At 34.9% G+C, this 23,810-nt stretch overlaps 1 protein-coding gene across 1 annotated transcript in view; it reads left to right on the plus strand.

Moving 5' to 3' along the window:
* Positions 1-8,808: 8,808 nt before the first annotated feature.
* angpt2b (angiopoietin 2b) overlaps positions 8,809-23,810 on the plus strand; it is a 55,200-nt gene continuing 40,198 nt past the window's right edge. Inside the window, exon 1 of the mRNA XM_051137108.1 lies at positions 8,809-8,900. Within this exon, the coding sequence (XP_050993065.1) occupies positions 8,865-8,900 (36 nt within the window). The 5' untranslated portion in view covers positions 8,809-8,864. The remainder of the gene's footprint in view (positions 8,901-23,810) is intronic.

Below are 23,810 nucleotides of genomic sequence, written 5' to 3' on the forward strand. Positions count from 1 at the left end.
AATTTAATGGATTTTCAAGGTAGGCCATTATTGTATCCACTACGATATTCAGATGTGCAAAGATATTTTAGCTAAAAAATTATATATTTTTTGTCCTTTTGGAATTTATAAACATCATAATTGGAAATTAATTAGGCAGCAGCCATTGTATGTTTCCACCGTCTTAGAATCTGTGAGCGCATTAGAACGACCATAAATTTGCTTAGCAGTATTCATATCCTGCAGGAAGGATTGTGGGATATTTTCTTAAAATGATTATTTGCAGAGCTCCAAAATTTGAGATTTGGACAACAACACTTAATGTCACGCTGTGCTGAGTCAGTTGATCTTGCTTGAGGAGAAAAATTTAGTTTCTGTCTGTTCAATAGCAGCTGTCTCATTTTCTCTCCCGATGTTTTCTTTCTCACGCTGTTCAGACTGGAAATGATGGATAAGCTTCTCAGAACAGATTCGGAATAACTTAATGTACTCAGAGCAAATACCAGCGAAACCTCAAAGTAAATACCAGCAAACCCAGCAAAACGATATTAGTAGCGTGTGCGCCCACTCGTGTGATCATAAGCAGCAGACGTCATATCACAATATATAAATATTCCGAAGCTATTTGGCATGTCATCACCAAATACCCAGGGAATTTCACACAGGTTCAGAAAGGCTGGCTTAATTTTAAAGTGGTACTCTGTTTGGGAATCTTTCTCTTTTTAAATCATAAGTGACAACTTTATGATAAACAAAGTCAAATTATTAGTCTGTGTGGAATTATTTGAGATTTCTAAAGGCATGTAGGACTCGTTTCTCAGAGTAACGATTAGTCATTATGCCGTAATGTTTCTTGGTCCACCCATCACGGCGTGCATCTACTGTATATGTCAGTGATCTCTGGCTGAACTTCTTGGAATGTTGCTTAGCAAAGAAGCAACACAGAAACAGTACAATCTGGCCGTGGGGAAAGGTATTATCCTCATTTCACAGGATATATTCTCACAACAATCTCTAAAACTGCAGCTTTGAAGGAAAGCAGTTGCTACAGGCTAAAGTATGATCTGAAATAGTTGCGGGGCAGCCAGTGGCAGTCTGAAATTCAATAAGGTGCCTGTCAGGTTTTGTTTTAAGTTATATAATACGTGATAATAATTGCAAAATGCAGGAATGCACTCGTAAGCACCAGTGCTATTTTTAAAAATGTATTACTAAAGACAAAAAAAAGTTCTGTTGCCACTTTGCATGGAGAGATAATCACATTTTAGGCATAATATTGTAAGGAAAAGGTTTGAGATTGTGTTCGTATCACTTTTGCCACAGACATCGAATCTGCTGCGAATGCAAAATATCCGTACGTCATCTGTTCTACTTTTCACAGATTGAAGTATAAACCCTTGCATTGCACAATTTTTCTTCTTCACGCTACATTGTAAGAGGAGCAAAAGAAAAAACACAAAGGCTGCTTCAGAAGGCCTCAATGTACTTTTTAGCTTATAACAGGACACTCGATAATGTTAGTTGCTCTGTCCTCACCTATTACATTAGCTACAGTGAGGGTGAGCCAGGATCATAGCCCTCTCTCATGTGTTATCATTTGGCATCCTTCTGGCAGTGTAATAAATCCAGTCTCTTAAGCGCAAACATCAGCAGAAAACTGAACAGGTTCTCACTCTATGCAGGAGGCTTGTGCCTTGTCAGGTTGAATCTATAGTATGCAAAAGTACAAGGTGTAAAATTTAGATTGAATTTATGCTTTTTGGCATGAATGCATCTTGTAATGCTTCCAACGCTTCACTTCTTAAATTCAAACCAATATAACAGAGCACTATAATCGACTTTATTTATTCAAGCTTTTTGAAATGATGCTTTTTTGATGTTGCTTACACCACCTGTTTTTAAAGCGAGCTATTTTCTATGTTATTGTGAACAATTTATCCATTTGTGTCTTTATCTTCTGAAATGACAGACATCAGACATTATTTAGTTCGCTTAAACTCTGCCCCTTTCTTACGATCAACAGCAAGCTTGTGTTCAGATCTGCCCCCATCCAGTCAGCAACCAATAAATTGAACCAAGTCCTGCCCTACATTTGATTTTGATCCATTTTATTCGGATGCACATAACAATATAGGTGGAAAGACTAATCTTTTGACATATATAAGGTCACTGTGCTATAAAAACATCCCTTAAGTTTCAGAACTCAAAACCTCCACAGAAAAAGATCAAGTGCCAAGTTGTGGAGAAACCAACCTGATCTCATGACGAAAATGTACCTCTGGGAACTTTTTAAATCGGCATGTACGTTTTGTTAAATACTCGATGTTAAAATGTCAACTGGGTGAGGCTAAAAGCGTATTTGTTTCTTTTTTTCCCTAGAACAGATGAACGTACATATGGTATGTTTTATGTGACATTGTTTTTTTATTTTATTTTTTTTTTTAAGGTATCACTGCAGTTCTGTTTGAAATGTCCATTGAGTGGCGCTAAAACTCCAATATTTCATGGCGTTTTAAAATAAAACATGTACCATCTGCACTACACCTAAACCTAAAGCGAATGTGACGTAAAAACGAAATTGCAAGCATGCAAAAAAAGAATAAAGAAATAAAGAAGCCACATAAATTGAAAATAGCTGGAGGCCAAAAACTGAAGGTTTGCTAGAAGTTTTGATAGACCTGGTATTGCGTAACTTCTAGTTGAGGGTTCCAAGTTGTCTTTTATTTCTTGAAGCAAATTAAAAATAACATGGCTTGTCAAACGATATGTTCTTCTGGAATTTCAAATACAGTGCCCTCCGCAAATATTGGCACCCTTGTTAAATATGAGCAAAGGCAGCTATAGAAATAAATCTGCATTGTTTATCCTTTTGATCTTTCATTAAAAAAAAAAAAATCACAAAATTCTAATCTCTCATTGAAGTAAAAGGATAAAAAGTGGAGGGAAAATCTCATTATGAAATAAATGTTTTTCTCTAGTTCACGTTGGCCACAATTACTAGCACGCAATTATTTCAAAGTCCTTTTCCCAAGATAACAGCTCTGAATTTTCTCCTGTAATCCCTGGTGAGTTTGGAGAACACCTAACAAGAGATCAGAGACCATTCCCTCATACAGAATCTCTCCAAATCCTTCAGATTCCCAGTTCCATGTTGGTGCTTCTCCTCTTCAGTTCACCTCACTCATTTTCTAAAGGGTTCAGGTCAGGGAACTGGGACGGCCATGGCAGAAGTTTCATTTTGTCCTCAGTGACACATTTTTATGTTTGTTTTGGATCATTTTCCTGATGGAATATCTAAACAGGGACCATTATAAGATTTCTACCAGTGGCAGTCAGATTTAGATTTTTCTTTTTTTATCTCTTAGTATTTGACAGAATCCATGATGCCATGTATCTAAACAAGATGTCCAGGATCTCTGGCAGAAAAATAGGCCCAGAACATTAAAGATCCAGCAGTTTATTTATGGCATACTTTTATCCCTGTTTACAGCAAACCCATCTTGAGTGTTTACTGCCAAAAAGCTCTTTTTTTAGTTTCATCTGACCATAGAAGCCAGTCCCGTGTGAAGTTATAGTCGTATTTGACAACTAAATATGCTGGAGTTTGTTTTTAGATGAGCGAGCAGGATTTCTCTTGAAACCCTCCTAAACAACATGTGGTGATATAGGGGCTATTTGAATTTTTTTAGGCCTTCTGGCCCAAAGATTTAACTAATCTCTGCAATTTTCCAGCTGTAATCCTTGGAGAGTCTTTGGCCACTCAAAGTCTCCTCCTCACTTGTCGGCGCGATAGCTTTGTGAGCAGTGTGACGACATACATTGCGGTTGCGCTACGGGCATCCTGTGTTTGAATCTCGACTCGAGGACCTTTCCCGATCCGCTCCCTATCTCTCTCCCACTTTGCTTCCTGTCCATTCTAGTCTGTCCTGTCATAATGAAGGCTAAAAATGCCAAAAAAAATCTTTAAAATAAAACAACAAAAAAAGTCTCCTCCTCACCATCCATTATGACGATATAGACACACAATTATTGCCCTGATGGTGGAAATGTGGCTTTTCAATGCTTTAGCTCTTTTCTTACAGCCACTTTCTATTTTGTAAAGCTCTGCAATCTTGTTCAGCACATCAGAACTATGTTCTTTGGTTTTACTCCTTGTGATGGACAATTAAGGGAATTTGGCCTTTGTGTTCCTCGTATTTAAAATCCTGTGCAACAGGAAGTTATGGCTAGACAGGTTCATGCTCCTAGCTCCACCATGATGTGCTAAAAAAAATGTAAATATGAATGAGAATATATTTCAAAGATATTTTACTCATAAGGATTTCTAGAGGTGCCAATAATTGTGATCAACGTAAACTAGAACAAAAACATTTATTTCATAATGAGATTTTCCCTCCAATTTCCGTTGTTTTACTTCAATGAAAGGTTAGAATTTTGTGTATTTTTTGAATGAAAGATCAGAAGGATAAACGATACAGATTTATTTCCACAGCTGCCTTTGCTCACAAAATCCTCTTCCTTCTACCATGTGCTCTCTGTTCTTTGTGGTGCCTCCTCCTGGCAACAATAATTGCAGCCATTTCAAGCGCAAAATAGTTTAAGACATCCTTTATTGGGAGTTAAATATTGGTGCAAATGCCAGTAATTTGACGAGTGGAAATATGAGTAAAATGCGTTGCATGAATCATTTGAATACTCTCCTCCCATAAATTTTGTGTTTGAAAGGGAAACTCCTACAAATGCATATTCAATAAGGTCAGGTGCAAAAATAACGTGTCCACACCTTTTCAGCGCTAATTCATCACTGTGTGTCAAGCCTGACAGTACAATTTTAAAGCCAAAAGATAGTTTTGCGCTGACACAAGCTGTTAGTAAAATACACCCCTAGTGTTAATTTTTGTTGGAAACTGCAGTGTTATGTACTTATTGGTACGTATTTCGCATCTTGCGACAAAGTTCCCAGAGTTACGTTTTCATCATGAGACCAGGTAGGGAAAAACAGTCGTTGCATTACTTTCCTTCTAATCCCAACATTAGGCAAGAGTGGATGAACTTTATTTTTACTAAAGTTCCAGACCGTATCAGTAAGAATTTGGTCCTACTTCATTTCGACACAGGATTTTCAGATAGATTGAAACTAAAAGACGGTGCTGTGCCGACTATATTAAATCCGACAGTAACATAGCTCCACCCAAGTGTGATGAGGAGGGTTAAAAACAGGACTGAAAATTGTTTTTTTTGCATCTTTTGATGAAAAAATCTTGATAACATTACAAAATAAAAAACAAAGGCAGTTAATGACCCCTTTAAATACTGGTTTCCAGAAAATGTCTGCAATTGGTTAGTCTCTAATGTTCTTGTGTCAGGCTGGTTGAGATGCTCAAACAAAAATGTTGGATAGCGCAATGTTTACACTCCTTAGGGGAACAAATCTTTGGATGGCCTTTTTTGTAGTTTTTGCAAATGAAGCTGAGCTAAATTTTACACTTGAAAACACTCGAAAAGGAAAATTCTGTCATGATTTATTTATTCCAAATGTTGTGTAATCGGTTCTTCTGTGGAACAAAAATAAATTTTTTTTTAAAGAAAAAATGGTCATACAGATGTGGAATGACAAAATAGATTTCTGGGTGAACTGTCCCTTTAAACTACACACATATAGCAGAGCTCTTATGCTAGAGTTTCAAAAGGCTCACACAGCTCTAATCACACAGCAGCATCTTTAATCTTTGGTCCAGGAACAGTGCCTTTCCTGAAAATGAGACCATCTGTTTGGGAGAGGGCTGTGATGTCTGTATTACGCTGGCTGATTTTAGAGTAACAGAGAGAGTGCTGAAAAGGGAATATCACACTACAAAATCGCAGCCTCCAGCAGGGGAGGGTGACCAGTGCCATGAGGAAATTAGAAAACACAGAAGGAGAGAGAGTAAAAGAAAGCAGAGGATGGGGTAGACTCCACAGCTGAGGCTCCATGGCAACCAGTGTTGTGAGTAGGAGGACTGAACACCATGCAGACCTTAGTCAGGCTTCCTATCAAAGAACGCTTGCCAGGGAAAGTTCTGACGGTCACAGCCTGGATGAGTAAATCTCATATGCTGTTTGTAGATATGATTTTTATATTGGGCAATGTTAAGAGGGCAGAATGAGTACCAAGTAAACATCATGTGAAGTGACAGAACATACAAGAGAATTATAATATGATGATTGTTAGATACAATGTACTCTTTTAAGCTACTTTTTTGAAATTATTACACGATATATGCTATTTGCAAAAACATTATTAGAGAATGATTTTACAAAGAAAGTAGCTAAATTATACAGCATACACTACCATTCAAAAGTGTGAAAATAATAGTAATATTGTGAAATATTATTACCTTTTTCTATTTTAATATATTTTAAACTGTAATTTATTCCTGTGATAGAAACCTGGATTTTCTGCAGTCATTACTACAATCTTCAGTGTCACATGATCCTTCAGGAATCATTCAAATATCCTGATTTGCTGCTCAAGAAAGCATTATAAAAGCTTATTATTATCAGTGTTGAGAACACGTGATACTTAATATTTTTGTGTTGTTTTAGTGCATATATTATTTTTATTTCGCGATTAATCACATACAAAATAAAAGTTTGAGTTTGCCTAACATACACTATATTGCCAAAAGTATTCGCTCACCTGCCTTGCGTCACCTCACATATGAACTTAAGTGACATCCCATTCCTAATCCATAGGGTTCAATATGACATCGGTCCACCCTTTGCAGCTATAACAGCTTCAGCTCTTCTGGGAAGGCTGTCCACAAGGTTTAGGAGTGTGTTTATGGGAATTTTTGGCCATTCTTCCAGAAGTGCATTTGTGAGGTCACACGCTGATGTTGGACGAGAAGGCCTGGCTCTCAGTCTCCGCTCTAATTCATCCCAAAGGTGTTCTGTCGGGTTGAGGTCAGGACTCTGTGCAGGCCAGTCAAGTTCATCCACACCAGACTCTGTCATCCATGTCTTTATGGACCTTGCTTTGTGCACTGGTGCACAGTCATGTTGGAAGAGGAAGGGGCCAGCTCCAAACTGTTCCCACAAAGTTGGGAGCATGGAATTGTCCAAAAAGTCTTGGTATGCTGAAGCATTCAGAGTTCCTTTGACTGGAACTTAGGGGCCAAGCCCAGCTCCTGAAAAACAACCCCACACCATAATCCCCCCTCCACCAAACTTTACACTTGGCACAATGCAGTCAGACAAGTACCATTCTCCTGGCAACCGCCAAACCCAGACTCGTCCATCAGATTGCCAGATGGAGAAGCACGATTTGTCACTCCAGAGAACGCGTCTCCACTGAGTCCAGTGGCGGCGTGCTTTACACCACTGCATCCGACGCTTTGCATTGCATTTGGTGATGTATGGCTTGGATGCAGCTGCTCGGCCATGGAAACCCATTCCATGAAGCTCTCTGCGCACTGTTCTTGAGCTAATCTGAAGGCCACATGAAGTTTGGAGGTCTCAGCATCTGCTGACACCGCTCCGTCAGTTTACGTGGCCTACCACTTTGTAGCTGAGTTGCTGTCGTTCCCAAACGCTTCCACGTTCTTATAATACAACTGACAGTTGACTGTGGAATATTTAGGAGCGAGGAAATTTCACGACTGGACTTGTTGCACAGGTGGCATCCTATCACAGTTCCACGCTGGAATTCACTGAGCTCCTGAGAGCGACCCATTCTTTCACAAATGTTTGTAAAAACAGTCTGGTGCTTGATTTTATACACCTGTGGCCATGGAAGTGATTGGAACACCTGATTCCGATTATTTGGATGGGTGAGCGAATACTTTTGGCAATATAGTGTATGTGTGTGTACTGTGCAATAAATACACACAAATGAATGTATATATTTAAGAGAAATATGTTATGTACAGAATATTTTTATTAATATATATTATAAATTATATAAAAATTGTAATATATACATATACTTGTAAATATTTCTTAAATATATACATGAATGTGTATATATAAATACGTAATAATTACACACAGTACACACACATATATTAGGCAAACTCAAACTTTTATTTTGTAATCAGCCCTAATGATAGCCCTAATTTATTTTATTTAATAATTTGTTTAGGATTCCTTCAGCATTCCTTCCTGTCATTTTTTGATCACTTAAATGCTTCCGTGCTAAATGAAAGTATTAATTTTATAAAAAGTATATAAATAAGTCTTACTGACCCCAAATCTTTGAACGGTAGTGTATGTAACAGCTGTTCATTTATTTTATTTTTTAAGAAACAATGAAAATTGATTTTTGTCAGAATGACAAATGTATGTTCCATTATAAATTTAATAATCCCATGTACAAAGTTGAATGTTAAACATATTACAAACTTGCTGGTAAATCAAATTATATATAAGATTCCAAACCATCTCCCACTGCTCCAGGGCTTTGATCTAATCGTAGGCAGTTTTAAATGGCAGAGCATTACGATAATGTGCTTACATTTTCTAACTTAGTTCGTTTCGGACCAGCGCCCAGACCTGACTGCCCGGCTGAAAATTTAGGGTGAGAAGTCTCAGAATAAACACAATATATTCCAGCGGGATGATTGAAGTGAGGGTTTGGCCTTGTTTGGACAACTGGATAAGCGATACAGCCCACATGGTCTCTGAGCCGTGGGAGTTCCAGAACCACGTGTCCTTAAAGAGCAGTTTAATATATACATTTGATAAACTTTATAGGTTAACTAACTGAAGTTTGTGTAGATGCATTCTGCTGTAGTAAATGCCAGTGTCATTTACTAATAATTGCATTTTTACTCATGCACAGAAAAAAAAAAAAAATCTGCTGGATCCTTGACAGGAACATACATTTGTTCTGCAGGGAGGATGTTATGAAAGCCTGTTTCCACAACAGAATTAAAAAAAAGGTAATTTGCAACTTTTTAATCTCACAGTTCTTTTTTTTCAGACTTTCTTTTTGTCGCAAAAAGGAGATTATATCTCCTAATTTAGACTTTTTTTCTGAGATCTAAACTCTGAATTCTGAATTGTGATATGTTAATATGCTATTGTGAGTTCATAAACTCGCAATTCTGAGAAGAAAAGTCTTGAACTTGAAATTGAGAAAAAAAGTCTCAGAAATATGAGACAAAAAGTCATAATTATCTTTTTTTTTATTTTTACATTTTTCATTTGTGGCAGACAAAGTCCGAAATGTGAGATGTAAATTCAGAATTGTGAGTAAGATCAGAATTGTGAGGTAAAAAAGTCTAAATTTGAGTTTATATCTTGCAGTTCTGACTTTTCTCAGAATTCTTTTTTTTTAATGTTTTTTTTTAGAAAAGTTGATGTGTTTCTGTTTATATCTCACAATTTCCTTTACTTATTGTTTCCTTTTCTTCTGTTCTATACAGGTGCAATCATATTGTGAAATATTATCGCAATTTAAAATATAGTGTTTTTCTATTTTAATATACTTTAAAATAGAATTTATTCCTGTGATAAAAAACCTGAATTTTCAGCATTGTTACTCCAGTCTTCAGTGCCACATGATCCTTCAGAAATCATTCTAATATGCTGATTTATTATCAATGATGAAAAAAAGGTTTTTTGGAACCTGTAATACTTTTTTCCAGATTCTTTAATGAATAAAATGTTAAAAAGAACAGCATTTAATTAAAATAGAAGTCTTTCGTAACAACATAAACTACTGTTCAAAATTTGGGATCAGTAATTTTTTTCTTTTTTCGTAAAAGAAACAAAAAAAAAACTTTTATTCAGCAAGGATGTGTTAAATTGATAACAAGTGATAGTAAATACTTGTATTGTTAGAAAAGATTTCTATTTTGAGTAAATGCTGTTCTTTTTATTCACCAAAGAATCCTGAGAAAAGTATCAGTTTCCAAAAAAATATTAAGCATCACAACTGTTTCCAACATTGATAATAAATCAGCATATTAGAATGATTTCTAAAGGATCATGTGACACTGAAGACTGGAGTAATGGCTGATGAAAATTCAGCTTTGCATCACAGAAATAAAATATATTTTTTAAGTATATTGAAAGAGTAAACTTTAAATTGCAATAATATTTCATAATATTGCTTTTTTCTGTATTTTTGATCAAACAAATGGAACTTTGATGAGCATAAAAGACTTCTTGAGAAAACATAAAAAATCTTACTGATCCCAAACTTTTGAACATTAGTGTATATTTATTCCTAAATTTATTAGCAAACACAATGATGAATTCTAATTTCTAATTTAAACAGCTTTAGATATACACAGCGAATGAGACCCACATGATGCAGAATTTGTTCAGGGCACTGAGATGTTTACTAGGAGATTGTTGAACACTTTATGATACTGCTCAGTGTGTATCGCTATCTGTGACAGCACCCCACTGCTAAATATATTATCAGCCGGCCTCAATTCCTCCCATGTCTCCAAAACATGATTATCCCCTTTGACTTGTCTACAGCTATTAGATACATCACACACCTACCACTTCTCTACAAGTGCTCGTCATCTGTTTGAAGAGAACCTCAGGATATGAATGGATTTAAACAATGTTTACAAATAGAAACCGATCTTGTAAATACTTTTTCAGTGTTTTCCCAAGAATTTACAGGAAGCTGAATGTGCACATTAAACTAATCTAAGACTTTGCTTTGCGTATACAATGTAGTGAAGGCTAGGCTTCAAAATGAATAGTTCCAGCCGACGGTTTGTCATTGTAAAGCACAGAATTTACATTTACATTTCATGCACTGCTCGGACGTGAATGTGAACGCACTCATGCACACAAATTGACTTTCACGTACAGCTTGAATGTAAATGAGGGGCTTTTCACGTGTTTTCACATCTGCTGAGTGGGATGTTTTCTGGACAAAACTCACTCATAACCACAGTGCATTCACGAAACAACATCTGCATTCATTCAAGTGGGCATTCACTGAAATGTCTCATTTTTTTTCTTGCCCTGCCTTGATGTTGCAGTTGAGTATTTGTGAGCTGCAAAGAATGTAGATAGAACAGAGAAAAATGTACAAAATACTATAATTTTGGTAAAATATGGCATCTCATTTTGTTTTTTATGTTAAATGTTTTATATATTTTATAATTTATTTTATATTTGCAGTATAATGTTATGTAAGAAACATCTATCTATGCGATTTAATGATTTATATATAGAAAATTATTGTTTTTTCTGTTTTGTTGTGATGGATGGAACATGGTGTAGAAAATAGATTAGTAAAACTGACTTACAAAAAAACGTACACAACAGTTGCACCTACAACTTTTTACTGTTGAACATTTTTAGATTCATAATCAACATAAACCTTTAAGTTATTTACAAGGTCTTATTAGTTGTATTTGTTAAAAGCAACACTATAAGTTCAGTCCTCCCATTCCTGCATTAAGTCCTGTCACGTTCATGAGTGAGTAGCATGCATTGAGAAGAAAAATGTTGAGTGTGTGGTGACCCCTGACCTCTAAATATGTTTATGAAGCCACAAAGACCCTAATGAATGCCACTGGGACCAGACTAAAAGATGAAGGCAGAGGAAACAATTGGTTAAGTCACTTCTGAGGGTCATTAGCCTCATCCTGTGAAGTATCACAAGCATCTTTGGAACAGACCTTCAAAACCAGAGCATATATACTATTTGAATGAAAACCACTGCATTTTCCTTTTCTGAAAATGAATGTGTGATGTCATTTTTGTAAATGTGAGATAATACTATTTTTTGTGCTTTCTTAAAGGGATAGTTCACCCAAAAATAAAAAATCTGTCATTAATTAACTCACCCTTGTTTCATTTCAAACCTGTAAGACCTTTGTTCATCCTCGAGACACAAATTAAGATATTTTTAATGAAATCCAAAAGCTTTCTGACTGTGCACAGACAGCAACGCAACTGACACGTTTAAGGCCCAGAACAGTAGGAAGGACATCATTAAAATAGTCCATGTGACATCAGTGGTTCAACCTTAAAGGAGAAGTCCACTTCCAGAACAACAATTTACAAATAATTTACTCACCCCCTTGTCATCCAAGATGTTCATGTCTTTCTGTCTTCAGTTGTAAAGAAATTATGGTTTTTGAGGAAAACATTTTAGGATTTTTCTTCATATAATGGACTTGATTGGTGCCCTGATTTTGAACTTCCAAAATGCAGCTTCAAAGGGCTCTAAACGATCCCAGCCGAGAAAGAAGGGTCTTATCTAGCGAAACGATCTGTCATTTTTTTTTTCGAAAAATAAAAAATTGTATACTTTTTAAGCACAAAAACTTGTGTAGCACAGGCTCTGGGATGCGCGTTCACAATGCTACGAATCAGTGATGGGTCGTTCTTGAACGTTTCGTTCATTTTGAACGAATCTTTAATGTGACTCGGGAAGAACGTGAGTGATTCGTTGAGTCGCGTGTGTGCAACATTCTGTTAGGTTCTGTACTGGAATTAGTTCACCTGTTTCGAGTCTTTGGGTTATTCGGTTCGTTCATCTTATGGGGCTGTCACGTGATGAACGAACGTCTCGAACCTGAAGACTTGAGAGATGAACTAATCAATTTTTTTTCCGGCTCACACTGCATTGGTTGAGATTATGGGGCTGTCATGTGATGAACGAACGACTCAAACTCGAAAACTTGTCAGATCAGAGGTGAGGTGAGCTAATCATAGACTAAAGACCCAGGTAAACAATGAATTAATCTTTTCTGTTTCTTATATCATTATAGTTTTGTCTTGTGTGTAGTGTAATCAACGTTTGTGTAAGCAGTAGATGTGTTAGGGAAGTAACACTTTAATTATATTATATAATTTTATATTTATATTTTATATAATTTTATTTTCCAAAAAAAAAAAAAAGCCCTTTGAAGCTGCATTTAAACTTTATTTTGGAAGTTCAAAATCGGGGCACCAATCAAGTCCATTATATGAAGAAAAATCCTGAAATGCTTTCCTCAAAGACCATAATTTATTTACGACTGAAGAAAGTCATAATCAACTTGGATGACAAGGGGGTGAGTAAATTATTTGTTAATTGTTGTTCTGGAAGTGGAGTTCTCCTTTAGTATTATTTAGCTACAAGAAAACAACCAAAAAAATGACTTTATTGTCTATGCATTGCTAGAAAGCCCTTAGATTTCATCAGAAATATCTTAATTTGTGTTCTGAAGATGAACGAAGGTCTTATGCATCTGGAACGACACAAGGGTGAGTAAATAATGACAGAATTTTCATTTTTTGGTGAACTATCCCTTCAAGACAAAACTCTACCCAAAATTGTTACATTTGTGTATACCCTGAAAATTAGCATTAACTAACCCAATTTCATGTAAAGGGTGTAATAATTGAACCTGTGTATTTTCATTACTTAGGGTTTTGTAAAATAGAAAAGTGTGATATTTATTAGACGGTCCATTTTCAAACCATAGTAAATCAATAACATTTTCAATTTTGGAGTCTACATGATTCGCTTGATAAAAAAACCAACAAATAATTTCACAGATATCAACGGCACATCGATTAAAGCAGCTGTTGCAATAAACAGACTCATTTTGTGCACATTAAAATCAGGGCTTTGTGTACTTCTGTAAATACCTGCAGACCAGTCTGATGCCTAACTATAAAACATGCTCTCATATTTGGCAGAAATGGCCAAATTAATGGGCTTTAAGGTGTGTGATTTATGGTGCCGTACAAGCTGATGATAATGAACAGCCCTCGAATGAGTTTCTCTATTATTGGCAACCATTGTACAGAAGCCTAACCCAGAAATTTCTTTTGTTTCCTGAACTCTGGTCCAAACCATTAAAACAGCAGGGCATGTTTCTTGGGATGTGATAACACCCACATATTACAATTAGAGAGATCTGCTTCTCTTTCATCATCATCAATCTGTCTAAATGATTTCTTGCTTATTTTCTCTCCGTCTCTCTCTCTCTTTCTTGTGATGAAATCATCTTGAGAGGTTCCACAACCTAGCTGAGGAATGGGCTGTTTGCTCCGAATGGTACATTAAAACGATAATTCACTGGGAACACGATGTTCCCCTGAATTCACGTTAGTCTTGCAGAATTTTTTTTCTGTCAGAGCTTTGTGATTATTATAGATGTATGCTGCTAATATCTTAATCCACAAAATCCCCTGTACTTTTTGGAAACTCTTGATATATTTGGTTCATTTTCAAGTACACCATTATCTAATTAATTATAATGACTTACATTTAAAACGTAAGAACAAAACAATGTTGATCAAAGATATTCACTTAAATATTCACGAGATCCAGTCTCTAGTTTCCTTTCCTAGCAGGTCTGATCATACACTGAAAACTGTTTTTTAGTATTATAGGGCTGTCAGTTTAACGTGTTAACTTAATTCATTAGATATGAAAAAAATAACATGATTTAAATATTTTAACGCAGTTAATGCACTGGCCCCACCCCCACATCTGTATGTCATCTAACATTTCATTCAGTTCCATAAATGCAGTTATGCCATAAAATTCAAGATATTGGGGAAAAAAATACCCCTGTATGAGTTTTTGTCTCATATTTGTATCATATGATAAGCGATATTACAAGAGCAGCGAGAGCAATCACAAGAGTGCTGTTTGTTCTGATTATAAAATGCAAATGTGCTTTTATACAATAGTTCAGTAAATCAGAAGTAGAACAGAAGAGAAGTTGTGTTATATTTTAAAAACAATATTGTCTGTTTCTGCACAGTTTTGCTAACAAAAATATTACCTAGAAAGCCAGCCACGGCAGAACTGTTGCACATCCGCTACCTAGTAGTGTTTAGTTTGTGATGAATCCGCGTTTTGAACGAATCTGGTGAATCAACGAATCAAAAGCCCATTCATACCGTTTACTGAATTCCTGAATGAATCAGCTTTTTGAACAAATCAGGTGAATTATTGACTCAAATACATTTACCGCCACCTGCTGGCAGTTTTAGTTTCTTATTTAAAGTTAAAGTTTACCCCAAAAAATTAAATATTAAATATTATTAAATTATTAAATATTAAATTATGTCCTCATTTACTCAAACCTGAAGGATTTAGTTTCTTTTGTGGAGCATAAAAGGTTGTTTGAAGATTTTTTTGGTAACAAATCTGTTTTGGTTACCAATGACTTCCAATGCATGAACATGTATATATGTGTGTATATATGTGTGTATATATATATATATATATATATATATATATATATTCTCAAATTATCAATTTTTTATGTTATATGGTTTTTGTTAGGCCATTGTAGTCTAGATGTTTATGTGTAATAAATGTTATGTTGTTTTATGTTGAATCAAATAATATATTTCTTTTTAAAGCTTTCTAAAGTAATGTGTACTTCTCATTGAATGCAAAAATAGCTTTGAATAATCTTTTTGGGGGTATTTTCAGAGCCAAATGTAATTTGCGATTAATTTTATTAATAAATCAACACATTGTGTAATTAATTAGATAAAAAAATGTAATTGACTGTCAGCCCTAATTATTAGCTAATTGCATATCACACTGACAGTTTTTTTTTTTTTTTTTGTTTTCAGTTGTGACTGGACTGCATTGTATGTGAGGATATGTATTTAAAGAAGTAGTTAACCCAATAACGAAAATTTGCTGAAAATGTACTCCCCCTCAGGCCATTTAAGCAGTTTGAGAAATTTAGCTTTACATCACTTGCTCACCAATGCATCTTCTGCAGTGAATGGGTGCCATTGGAATCCAGAGAGTCCAAACAGCTGAAAAAACATCACAGTAATCCACAAGTAATCCACACAACTCCAGTCCATCAGTCAAAGTCTTGGAAGGCAAAATGCTGCACATTTTTAATAAACAAATTAGGGTTTCTGCAGGTTTTAAGAGGGTACATTTAAGACTGTTTAAAGACCTTTCTAAGACCAACTAAAGAAAATGTAAGGAAAATTAAAAAACAATACAGCAATTAAATTAGCAGCAAATCAGTGTTTAGCAATTGTTTGTTTTTTGTTTGTTTGAGTTTTCCCTCTTTTCCTCGCTTTCCTTCTGTAAAAGTGCTGTGCACATTTTACTTTCACTTTCAAATTAGTGGCAATTCGGCATCAAACAGTTGTTTGTTTTTAGTTTGTTTGACTTTTCCCTCTTTTGTTCACTTTCCTTCGGTTTTAAGTAGCTTGTAAACGGGGCCGCTGTTAATATTTTTAAAACAGACGCTTTTGCATTTTGTTTTGAAACTCTTCCGCCATAGTCTTGTCTTTTTCACCTCTCTCTTCTTGTCAGTCAGCTCGACTCACTTTAAGTGATAAATGAAATCTGATCTGCGATGCGACTGTCATTTGGCACACTGCAATATGCAGCTGCATTCAGTTTTAATTGTATTGACTGTTTTCTAACTAAATGATTTTTATTACTATGAAAAAAATCAAAACAACAAGTTTGTCTTCGGGTGACTGACAGATGAAGCGGCACATACCGCCATCTACCACGTATTGTTTAATGAATGTTACGCTTTCACTTCACTTTAAAATGAAACACATGAGGAAACAATCCCTTACCAAACTGAATGGAACGGAAAAGTGGACTCGCGGAAATAAATGATTTTAAATTATTTATTTATTAATATATATATATATATATATATCATTTTCAAAAAGATTAAAAAAACGTAATTTTTCCAAAATTTGGACAAGTAGTATATATATGTAGTATATATGTAGTGTATGTGCATATATATATATATATATATGTATGTATGTATGTATGTATGTATGTGTGTGTGTGTGTGTGTGTGTGTGTGTGTGTGTTTGTGTAATATTTGGCATATTAATTATCAAATTGCCATTTAACAAAATGCAATTTAGAATACTGAGATGTTAGCTATGTGGCATGTGTTCATTTTTTTTATATGTGCTGAAATGCTAGATATAGAATATATTTATTTTTGTATACTATTGACTTATGTATTTTTTACATGCCTTCAGCATTTTGTTCCTTTGTTTTTGCACTTTGACCCCTCATCAGTAGTTTTCTTCCTGGCTATGAGCGAAGCGGCTGGTTGTAGTTTGTAACACCTGCCCTGGACAGGAGCACAAAGAGGGTCCAACACAGCAGGGGGGTTTTCCTTCAGACCCAAATGTCCAACTCAAGAGGTGCTGAAATGTTTGCAACCGGTCTTATTATGAGACTCCTGTCAGATCTCTTTAAAGACTGAGAGCTAGTTTGGATAGTGAGTCTTTGTCCTCTGTGCTCCCAATAATCACAAAACAATGCATGTGCATAACGGCCTATAGACATGAATGGGAAACAATGAACACTGTATTCCAATTCCATCGGGGAAAATTCAAGTCTGCTGATTTCCAGCATTTTCTGATCAAATTTGGTTATTTGTCTCTTAAAAGCCTTGTATGGATTGGTCAAATCTTTAAGGATGTTTTTCTTGGCCTCTATTGACCATGATCATCTCGCCAACGTTGTATGAATCACCCTGGGAGAACTGTGGCTTCGTATTGTATTCATTCCCATCTTTCACCTTGTAAAATAGACTTTGTCCTTTCCCTCCCACTTTAATATAATGAGTTGCACTGGCTAAGCGATTGTAAGGAAAATCCAATACATCAAGTAATAAAAACACCTTCAGTTGCCCTATGTATAACTATAGATCATGCACAAGTAAGTCCTCTATAAATTGTAATCAATTGCATCACCTAGATTTACTTTTTTCACTACACCCAATTAGCAGAATAGCTTTTAGGCACTGAAGTGTTTTTGTAGGAAGAGGAAAAAAGGTGAGTGAAAGTAGTAACATAACTCTTTTTTTACTTTAAACTAAACAAAAGGGCTCTAAACACAAATTCCAGGAATAGTCCACTACAAATGTTCACAGCACAGTATCAGATAACTAGCAACACATCTAGCAGTATCAAGGTTCTCGAATGACTAGATACACAGCACCCTTGTGCAATACGCATGTGAATTTAACTCAAAAAATAAACACTAAAATGCTCTTTTCCTTATAGAAAGCCATGCAACATCAGGCGGCACTGAGATCACAGCCAAGGAACTCTACAGGTCCGAGGGAAAAGACTGCTAAGCTCCCAGTCAGATTTTTTACTCTGATGTTAACAAGTGTTTTTAGTTTCCTCTAATGGTGTCAACTGTATCTTCCTGAACAAGTGTTGCCTTGCATCCTGCTGGGGTTTGTTCATGTTGCCTCTGCTCCCACATAGCTGTTTTCACTTTTCCGGCCTGTACAGGCTGCCGGGAATGTGTTATTATACACAGACAGCAGCAAAACTGTCTTCACTTTGTAAAAACAACACAGAAGCTGCATCTGAAGCAACATACAGTATATGCCATGACAGAGATTTAAACGCCACAGTGGCAGCAGATGTATATATTGTACGAATCCTAATCACAAAAATAACTGTTTATTAGCTCAATTACATTTGTTTCATGTGCACAACTGACAGAAGCAAGATGCAAAGACCTAATTGTAATGTATTGCTGAAAACACATTACAAAGACTTTAGTGTCGTATGTAGTGCTGAATTTTGGAGTTAGACTGTTAAATAGTTTTTCACCATTTTTGTGTTCAGGATTTTTTTGACAGCGGACACGCCCCCAGCAATTGAACAAAACGTTTTTTTTTTCGTTTTTTTTAATCATTTAAATTTGGCTAGGTGGTTAATAACACATTTTTCTGTGGTCCCAGGTGAAAAACACTTGTACTTAAAGTGCTCTATTTTTGTGCACCAATTTTGTACTTAATATGTGACCCTAGACCACAAAACCAGTCAGAAGTAGCACAAGTATATTTGTAGCAATAGCCAACAATACATTGTATGGGTAAAAATTATTGATTTTTCTTTTCAAAAATCATTAAGAAATTAAGTAAAGATCATGTTTCATGAAGATATTTTGAAAACTTATTTTTTTTTTTTTTTGTAATATGCATGGCTAAGAACTTAATTTGCACAACTTTGAAGGTGATTTTCTCAATATTTTGATTTTTTTGCACCCTCAGGTTCCAGATTTTCAAATAGTTGTATCTCGGCCAAATGCTGTCCTATCCTAACCAACCATACATCAGTGGAAAGCTTATTTATTCAGCTTTCAGTTTTAAAAACTGATCCTTATGATTGGTTTTGTGGTCTAGGGTCACATACACAAAAAAATTTAGACTTAAGATCATCTTTGGGACACCATGAAATGTGCTTTATTTTTTATTTTAAAAAATGTATTTAGTTACCACTTGTAGTACACTTGAGTATGCTAGTGTATGAAAGATGGGTTCAAGTGTACTACAAGTGGTAACTAAATACATTTTTTTAAATACAGAGATAGTATGTTAAAAGCACATTTTTGTTCATTTTCATGGTGTCCCAAAATAGCACAGTTGAGTAAATGTTGATGATCTTAAGTTTATCTTAAGAAGTACTAAAGAATAATTTTAGTATATTAAGTTCAAAATTAGTGTGAAATATAGAGCGCTTTAGTGTGTGAAAATAGAGCTCTTCAAGTACATTATGGAAGTGCACTTTTTTCACCTGGGGTGTGACAAACTCAGAACACATTTAATATTGCTCTGCACAGACTTTTAAGGTTTATTCAACTTTTAATTTAAGCAAAAATTACAAATGTCTGTGTTCTGCTTAAAAATAATGCTCTATCTGCTTTATGAATAAAGCATTTTTCTTTACTGTACAGATTCTATATACTGCACAAAGCAGCTTCAAGAAAGATTTTGAATTTATTATTTCTTTTTGACTTTTACAAGGTACTGTGGCTGCCAACCTAAAAATTTACAATGAATCATAGTCGATTCTAGACACTATTAAGAGCTCCGTTTTTTAACTCAGCCACCTTTTAGAGTACAATGCAAATCTTCTCTATTGCATTTTAGTCAAATCACGTAATAAAATGCAAGCAAATGTGTCCTTTTCCTTAAAATTCAAAAATTGCTGAAAAACAGGTTGTGTTATTATCAATGTTGAAAACATTTTTTGCTACAAAAGTTTTCATAGAATTCACATAGAAGGAAAGAAAAAAATTATTTGTAACATTATAAATTTTTTTTCTGTCACTTTTGATCAATTTAATGTATCCTTGCTAAATAAGCGTACTTTTGTTTTAAAAGAATTATCATTATTTATTTATTTATTTATTTTATGTATTTTATCTTATTTTTTTCCTGTCTGTTTTCATTAATCAAAGAGTCCTGTAAAAATGTATCATAGTTTCCACAAAAATATTAAGGAACAAAAAATGATGATACATTTTTTCAGGACTCTTTGATTAATTAAAAAAAAAAAGAAGAAAGAAATTAAACAGCAAACAAACAAACAAATAAATAAATAATCTGTAGCTTTATAAATGTTTTCACTGTCCCTTTTAATAAATTTCATGCATCACTGCTAAATAAAAATGTATTTTTTTTTAAAATATTCTTCTTTCTTTTTGCTGTCTATTTAAATTTGTCCTAAAAAATGTATCATTGTTTCCACAAAAGTATTAAGGAACAAAAAAATGATGATACATTTTCCCAGGACTGTTTCATTAATAAAAACAATTCAAATAAATAAATAAACTGTAGCAAATGTCTTCACTGTCACTTTTGATCAATTGAATGCATCCTTGCTGAATAAAACAATTTGTGTTTGAAAATATTTGTTTATTTATTTTGCTGTCTGTTTGAAAAATACAATGATACAGTTTTTCTTTGATTAATTAAAAAGGATGCTTTGAATAACTGTGTAAAAAAACAACAAAAAACAAAAAACAAAAAACAAAAAAAAAAAAAAACAACTTGGATAGCAAAATAGCTAAAAATAAATAAAATATGTTATATATTATTTGTAGCATTGTAAATGTCTTCACTGTCACTTTTAATCAGTTTGATTAAAAGTTTTTTTTTGTAGTGTTCAGCAAAAAATGTTTTCAGTAGCATTATATAAAGTATTATATTGACGTACACATGTATTATATAACACGTATTTATCTTTTTTTTTTTTTTTTAATAATCGTAAATACAAACAGAAAAAAAGGGCTGAAGTCACAGTCACTTAAATGCATTTTACCTGTTTTACAAGCAGCAAATTTGTGAATGCGTAGATATAAACCCGATCAAGCATTAACCCCCGGTTGCACATGTATGCCATCCCCTACGGGCACACACATCAAAATGAGATAGATCTTTTGAACACACTCCAGGACATTGTGTAGGAAGGGTAAAGGCTAGAAAGATAGGGGGGCTACGACTTCCTGATTCACACACAGCATAAAGAGAAAGACAGCTGGCTCTAATAAGCTCTCTATCCATAAAACGCTGCGTATTACCCAACCACCACTGAACCAGCCATTCGTACAACATGTGAACCACATTAAAGTTCATTATGCCTTAAACATGACACATATGTTCAGGGCCACTGCAGGTCCTCAGCAGGAGAAACATCCATGCTAGATTAACATGCTAGATGTCTTAGCATGACATGAAGTGTGATTATGTTTAACTGCTTAGCTCCTCCACTTACAGCTGCATAATCTAATCCAATAACAACTATTTACGGAGAGATTAGCGACATTAGCATTGACGACTCCGTTTGACTCCGCTAACAACCTGAATTTACAATAACAGATAATTTAGGCTAAACTGTTAGCGTAGAGATCTTAATGCCAGACAGATTAGCATGTAAACACCAAAACATTATGACTACATTTCGCTTATTGCTTTAATTGCTTAGAAACCACTTTAAGATAGTTTGTGGGGGCAGTTTTTTTTACAAGCCGCTTGCTGTGACTAATGAGGACTTTTAGGAGTTTAAAATGGAGCAAACAGCGATATTTTTACAACGCAGGCGATCAGAGCAGTTGTTGGTCGTAATATAAAAAATGAAAAACAGATACGCTTACACCATCCTGACAGGAGTATTGAATAAAACAGTGCATGATATATGTCTGATATCTGGCAGTGGCCTCGGTTAAACCCCTTGAATATGGTTTCAACAAAAAACAGAAACATGCGGTGTCAAGAGAGAGAGAGAGAAGATCACCGTAAATGTCTGGAAAATCTGGATCCCCTTTTGGTAATGTTCTGTTTTGCTGGCACCATTAAACCTGTCTATTTGCTATAAGGATAAACTTCCAGATAAAGGTGCGTATTTTTAAATGTCGTTCCTGGGGTTCACACGAGTTCAGAGGGCATTCACCTTGCTGTAATTTAAGAAAATGCATTTTTTGGAAAACAATCAAAGTTCTCTGCAAGGACTCTTATGTGTGGCAAGATTTTAGGATCTTATAAAACTGTCATTTTCACAATTTGTTCCAAAGACAAGACAAAGGATCATAGTGTTTTTTTCCCGCTAAGACCTGTCAAAGGTGAAATTACCCTGGCTCTGGAAATCAGAGCCTTCATGTATGTGTTGTCCTGTCCCCATGGAAATAAGGGCCTGTTTGTGTAGAAACATTAGTGGGGTCAGAGGTTAAAGGCGTTGCATGACTTCACCATTGCTATAGTTTAGGAATATGTTTTACATGTATTTTTCCTGTAAATTAAAAACTGATGCTAAACATGCACTTCTGTCATGACATCATGCAATACTGTGAATTTAAAGCTTTTTAATAATTTCAGTTCATTTTCCTGACCTGATAGCAGTGCAATAAATATACCATCCAATACCATCATTCACAATCGCACGACTGGCCTTTATAGGAATAGTTCAGCTTTTACAAACATCATGTCTCTAAAAAACAATATCAGGTTAACCTTTATTTTAAGATGTCCTTGTTATAGTGCAATTATTTAATTAAGTACTGAGTAATATTAATAATAACTTGTAATTATGGTAAGGGCCAGGATTAGGGTTTGGTTTACAGTTAGTTGCATTTAATTATGCACAATTTACTGTTATTGCTATAATAAGTAAATGTAACACTGGCAACAAAGACACTGTGAAATAAAGTAATAAAGTTCACCCAAAAATGAAAATTATCCCATGATTTACTCACCCTCAAGTAATCCCAGGTACATGACTTTCTTCTTTGAGACAAATACAGTCAGAGTTATATTAAAAATGTTGTGGCTTTTCCAAGCTTTATAATGGCAGTGAATGGCTGTTGAGATTTTGAAGTCCAATAATGTGCATCCATCCATCATAAAAAGTGCTCCACATGGCTCAGAGGGGTTGATAAAGGCCTTCTGAAGCGATTTGTGTAAGAAAAATATGCATATTTACAACTTTATGAACTGTAATCTCTAGCTTTCACTATCTGTTGTACACACGTTCACGAGAGTGGCGTTCTAACGGATGACATAGGATGACGTCATAAAGGTGATGAATGCAGAAGTGCAGAGGAGAGATACAAAATGAGGATTTGTGAAGAAAAATGTCAGAGGATTTCGATATAAGAGGAGACTGGTTTTTCTTTGCTGTAAACAAAACTTGGTTCTCACAAGACTAGCATATTCTCACCGGAGCTTATGCTACAGTTACATCCTACATCATCTGCTGGAACGCCACACAACGACAGTTAGCGAAAGCTAGAGATTACGGTTAATAAAATTGTAAATATGGATATTTATCTTACACAAACACTTCATTTCACTTCAGAAGGCCTTTATTAACCTCTGGAGCCATGTGGAGTACTTTTTATGATGTATGAATGAGTTTTTTTGGGATTCAAAATCTCAACACCCATTCACTGCCATTATAAAGCAGGGAAGAGCCAGGATATTTTTTTAATATAACTTCGATTGTATTCATCTGAATGAAAAAAGTCATATACACCTATGGCTTGAGGGTGAGTAAATCATGCGGTAATTTACATTTTTGGGTGAGCTTTCCTTTTAAGTCAT

This window comes from Labeo rohita, chromosome 19 (assembly GCF_022985175.1).
Source record: "Labeo rohita strain BAU-BD-2019 chromosome 19, IGBB_LRoh.1.0, whole genome shotgun sequence".
Classification (NCBI taxonomy): domain Eukaryota; kingdom Metazoa; phylum Chordata; class Actinopteri; order Cypriniformes; family Cyprinidae; genus Labeo; species Labeo rohita.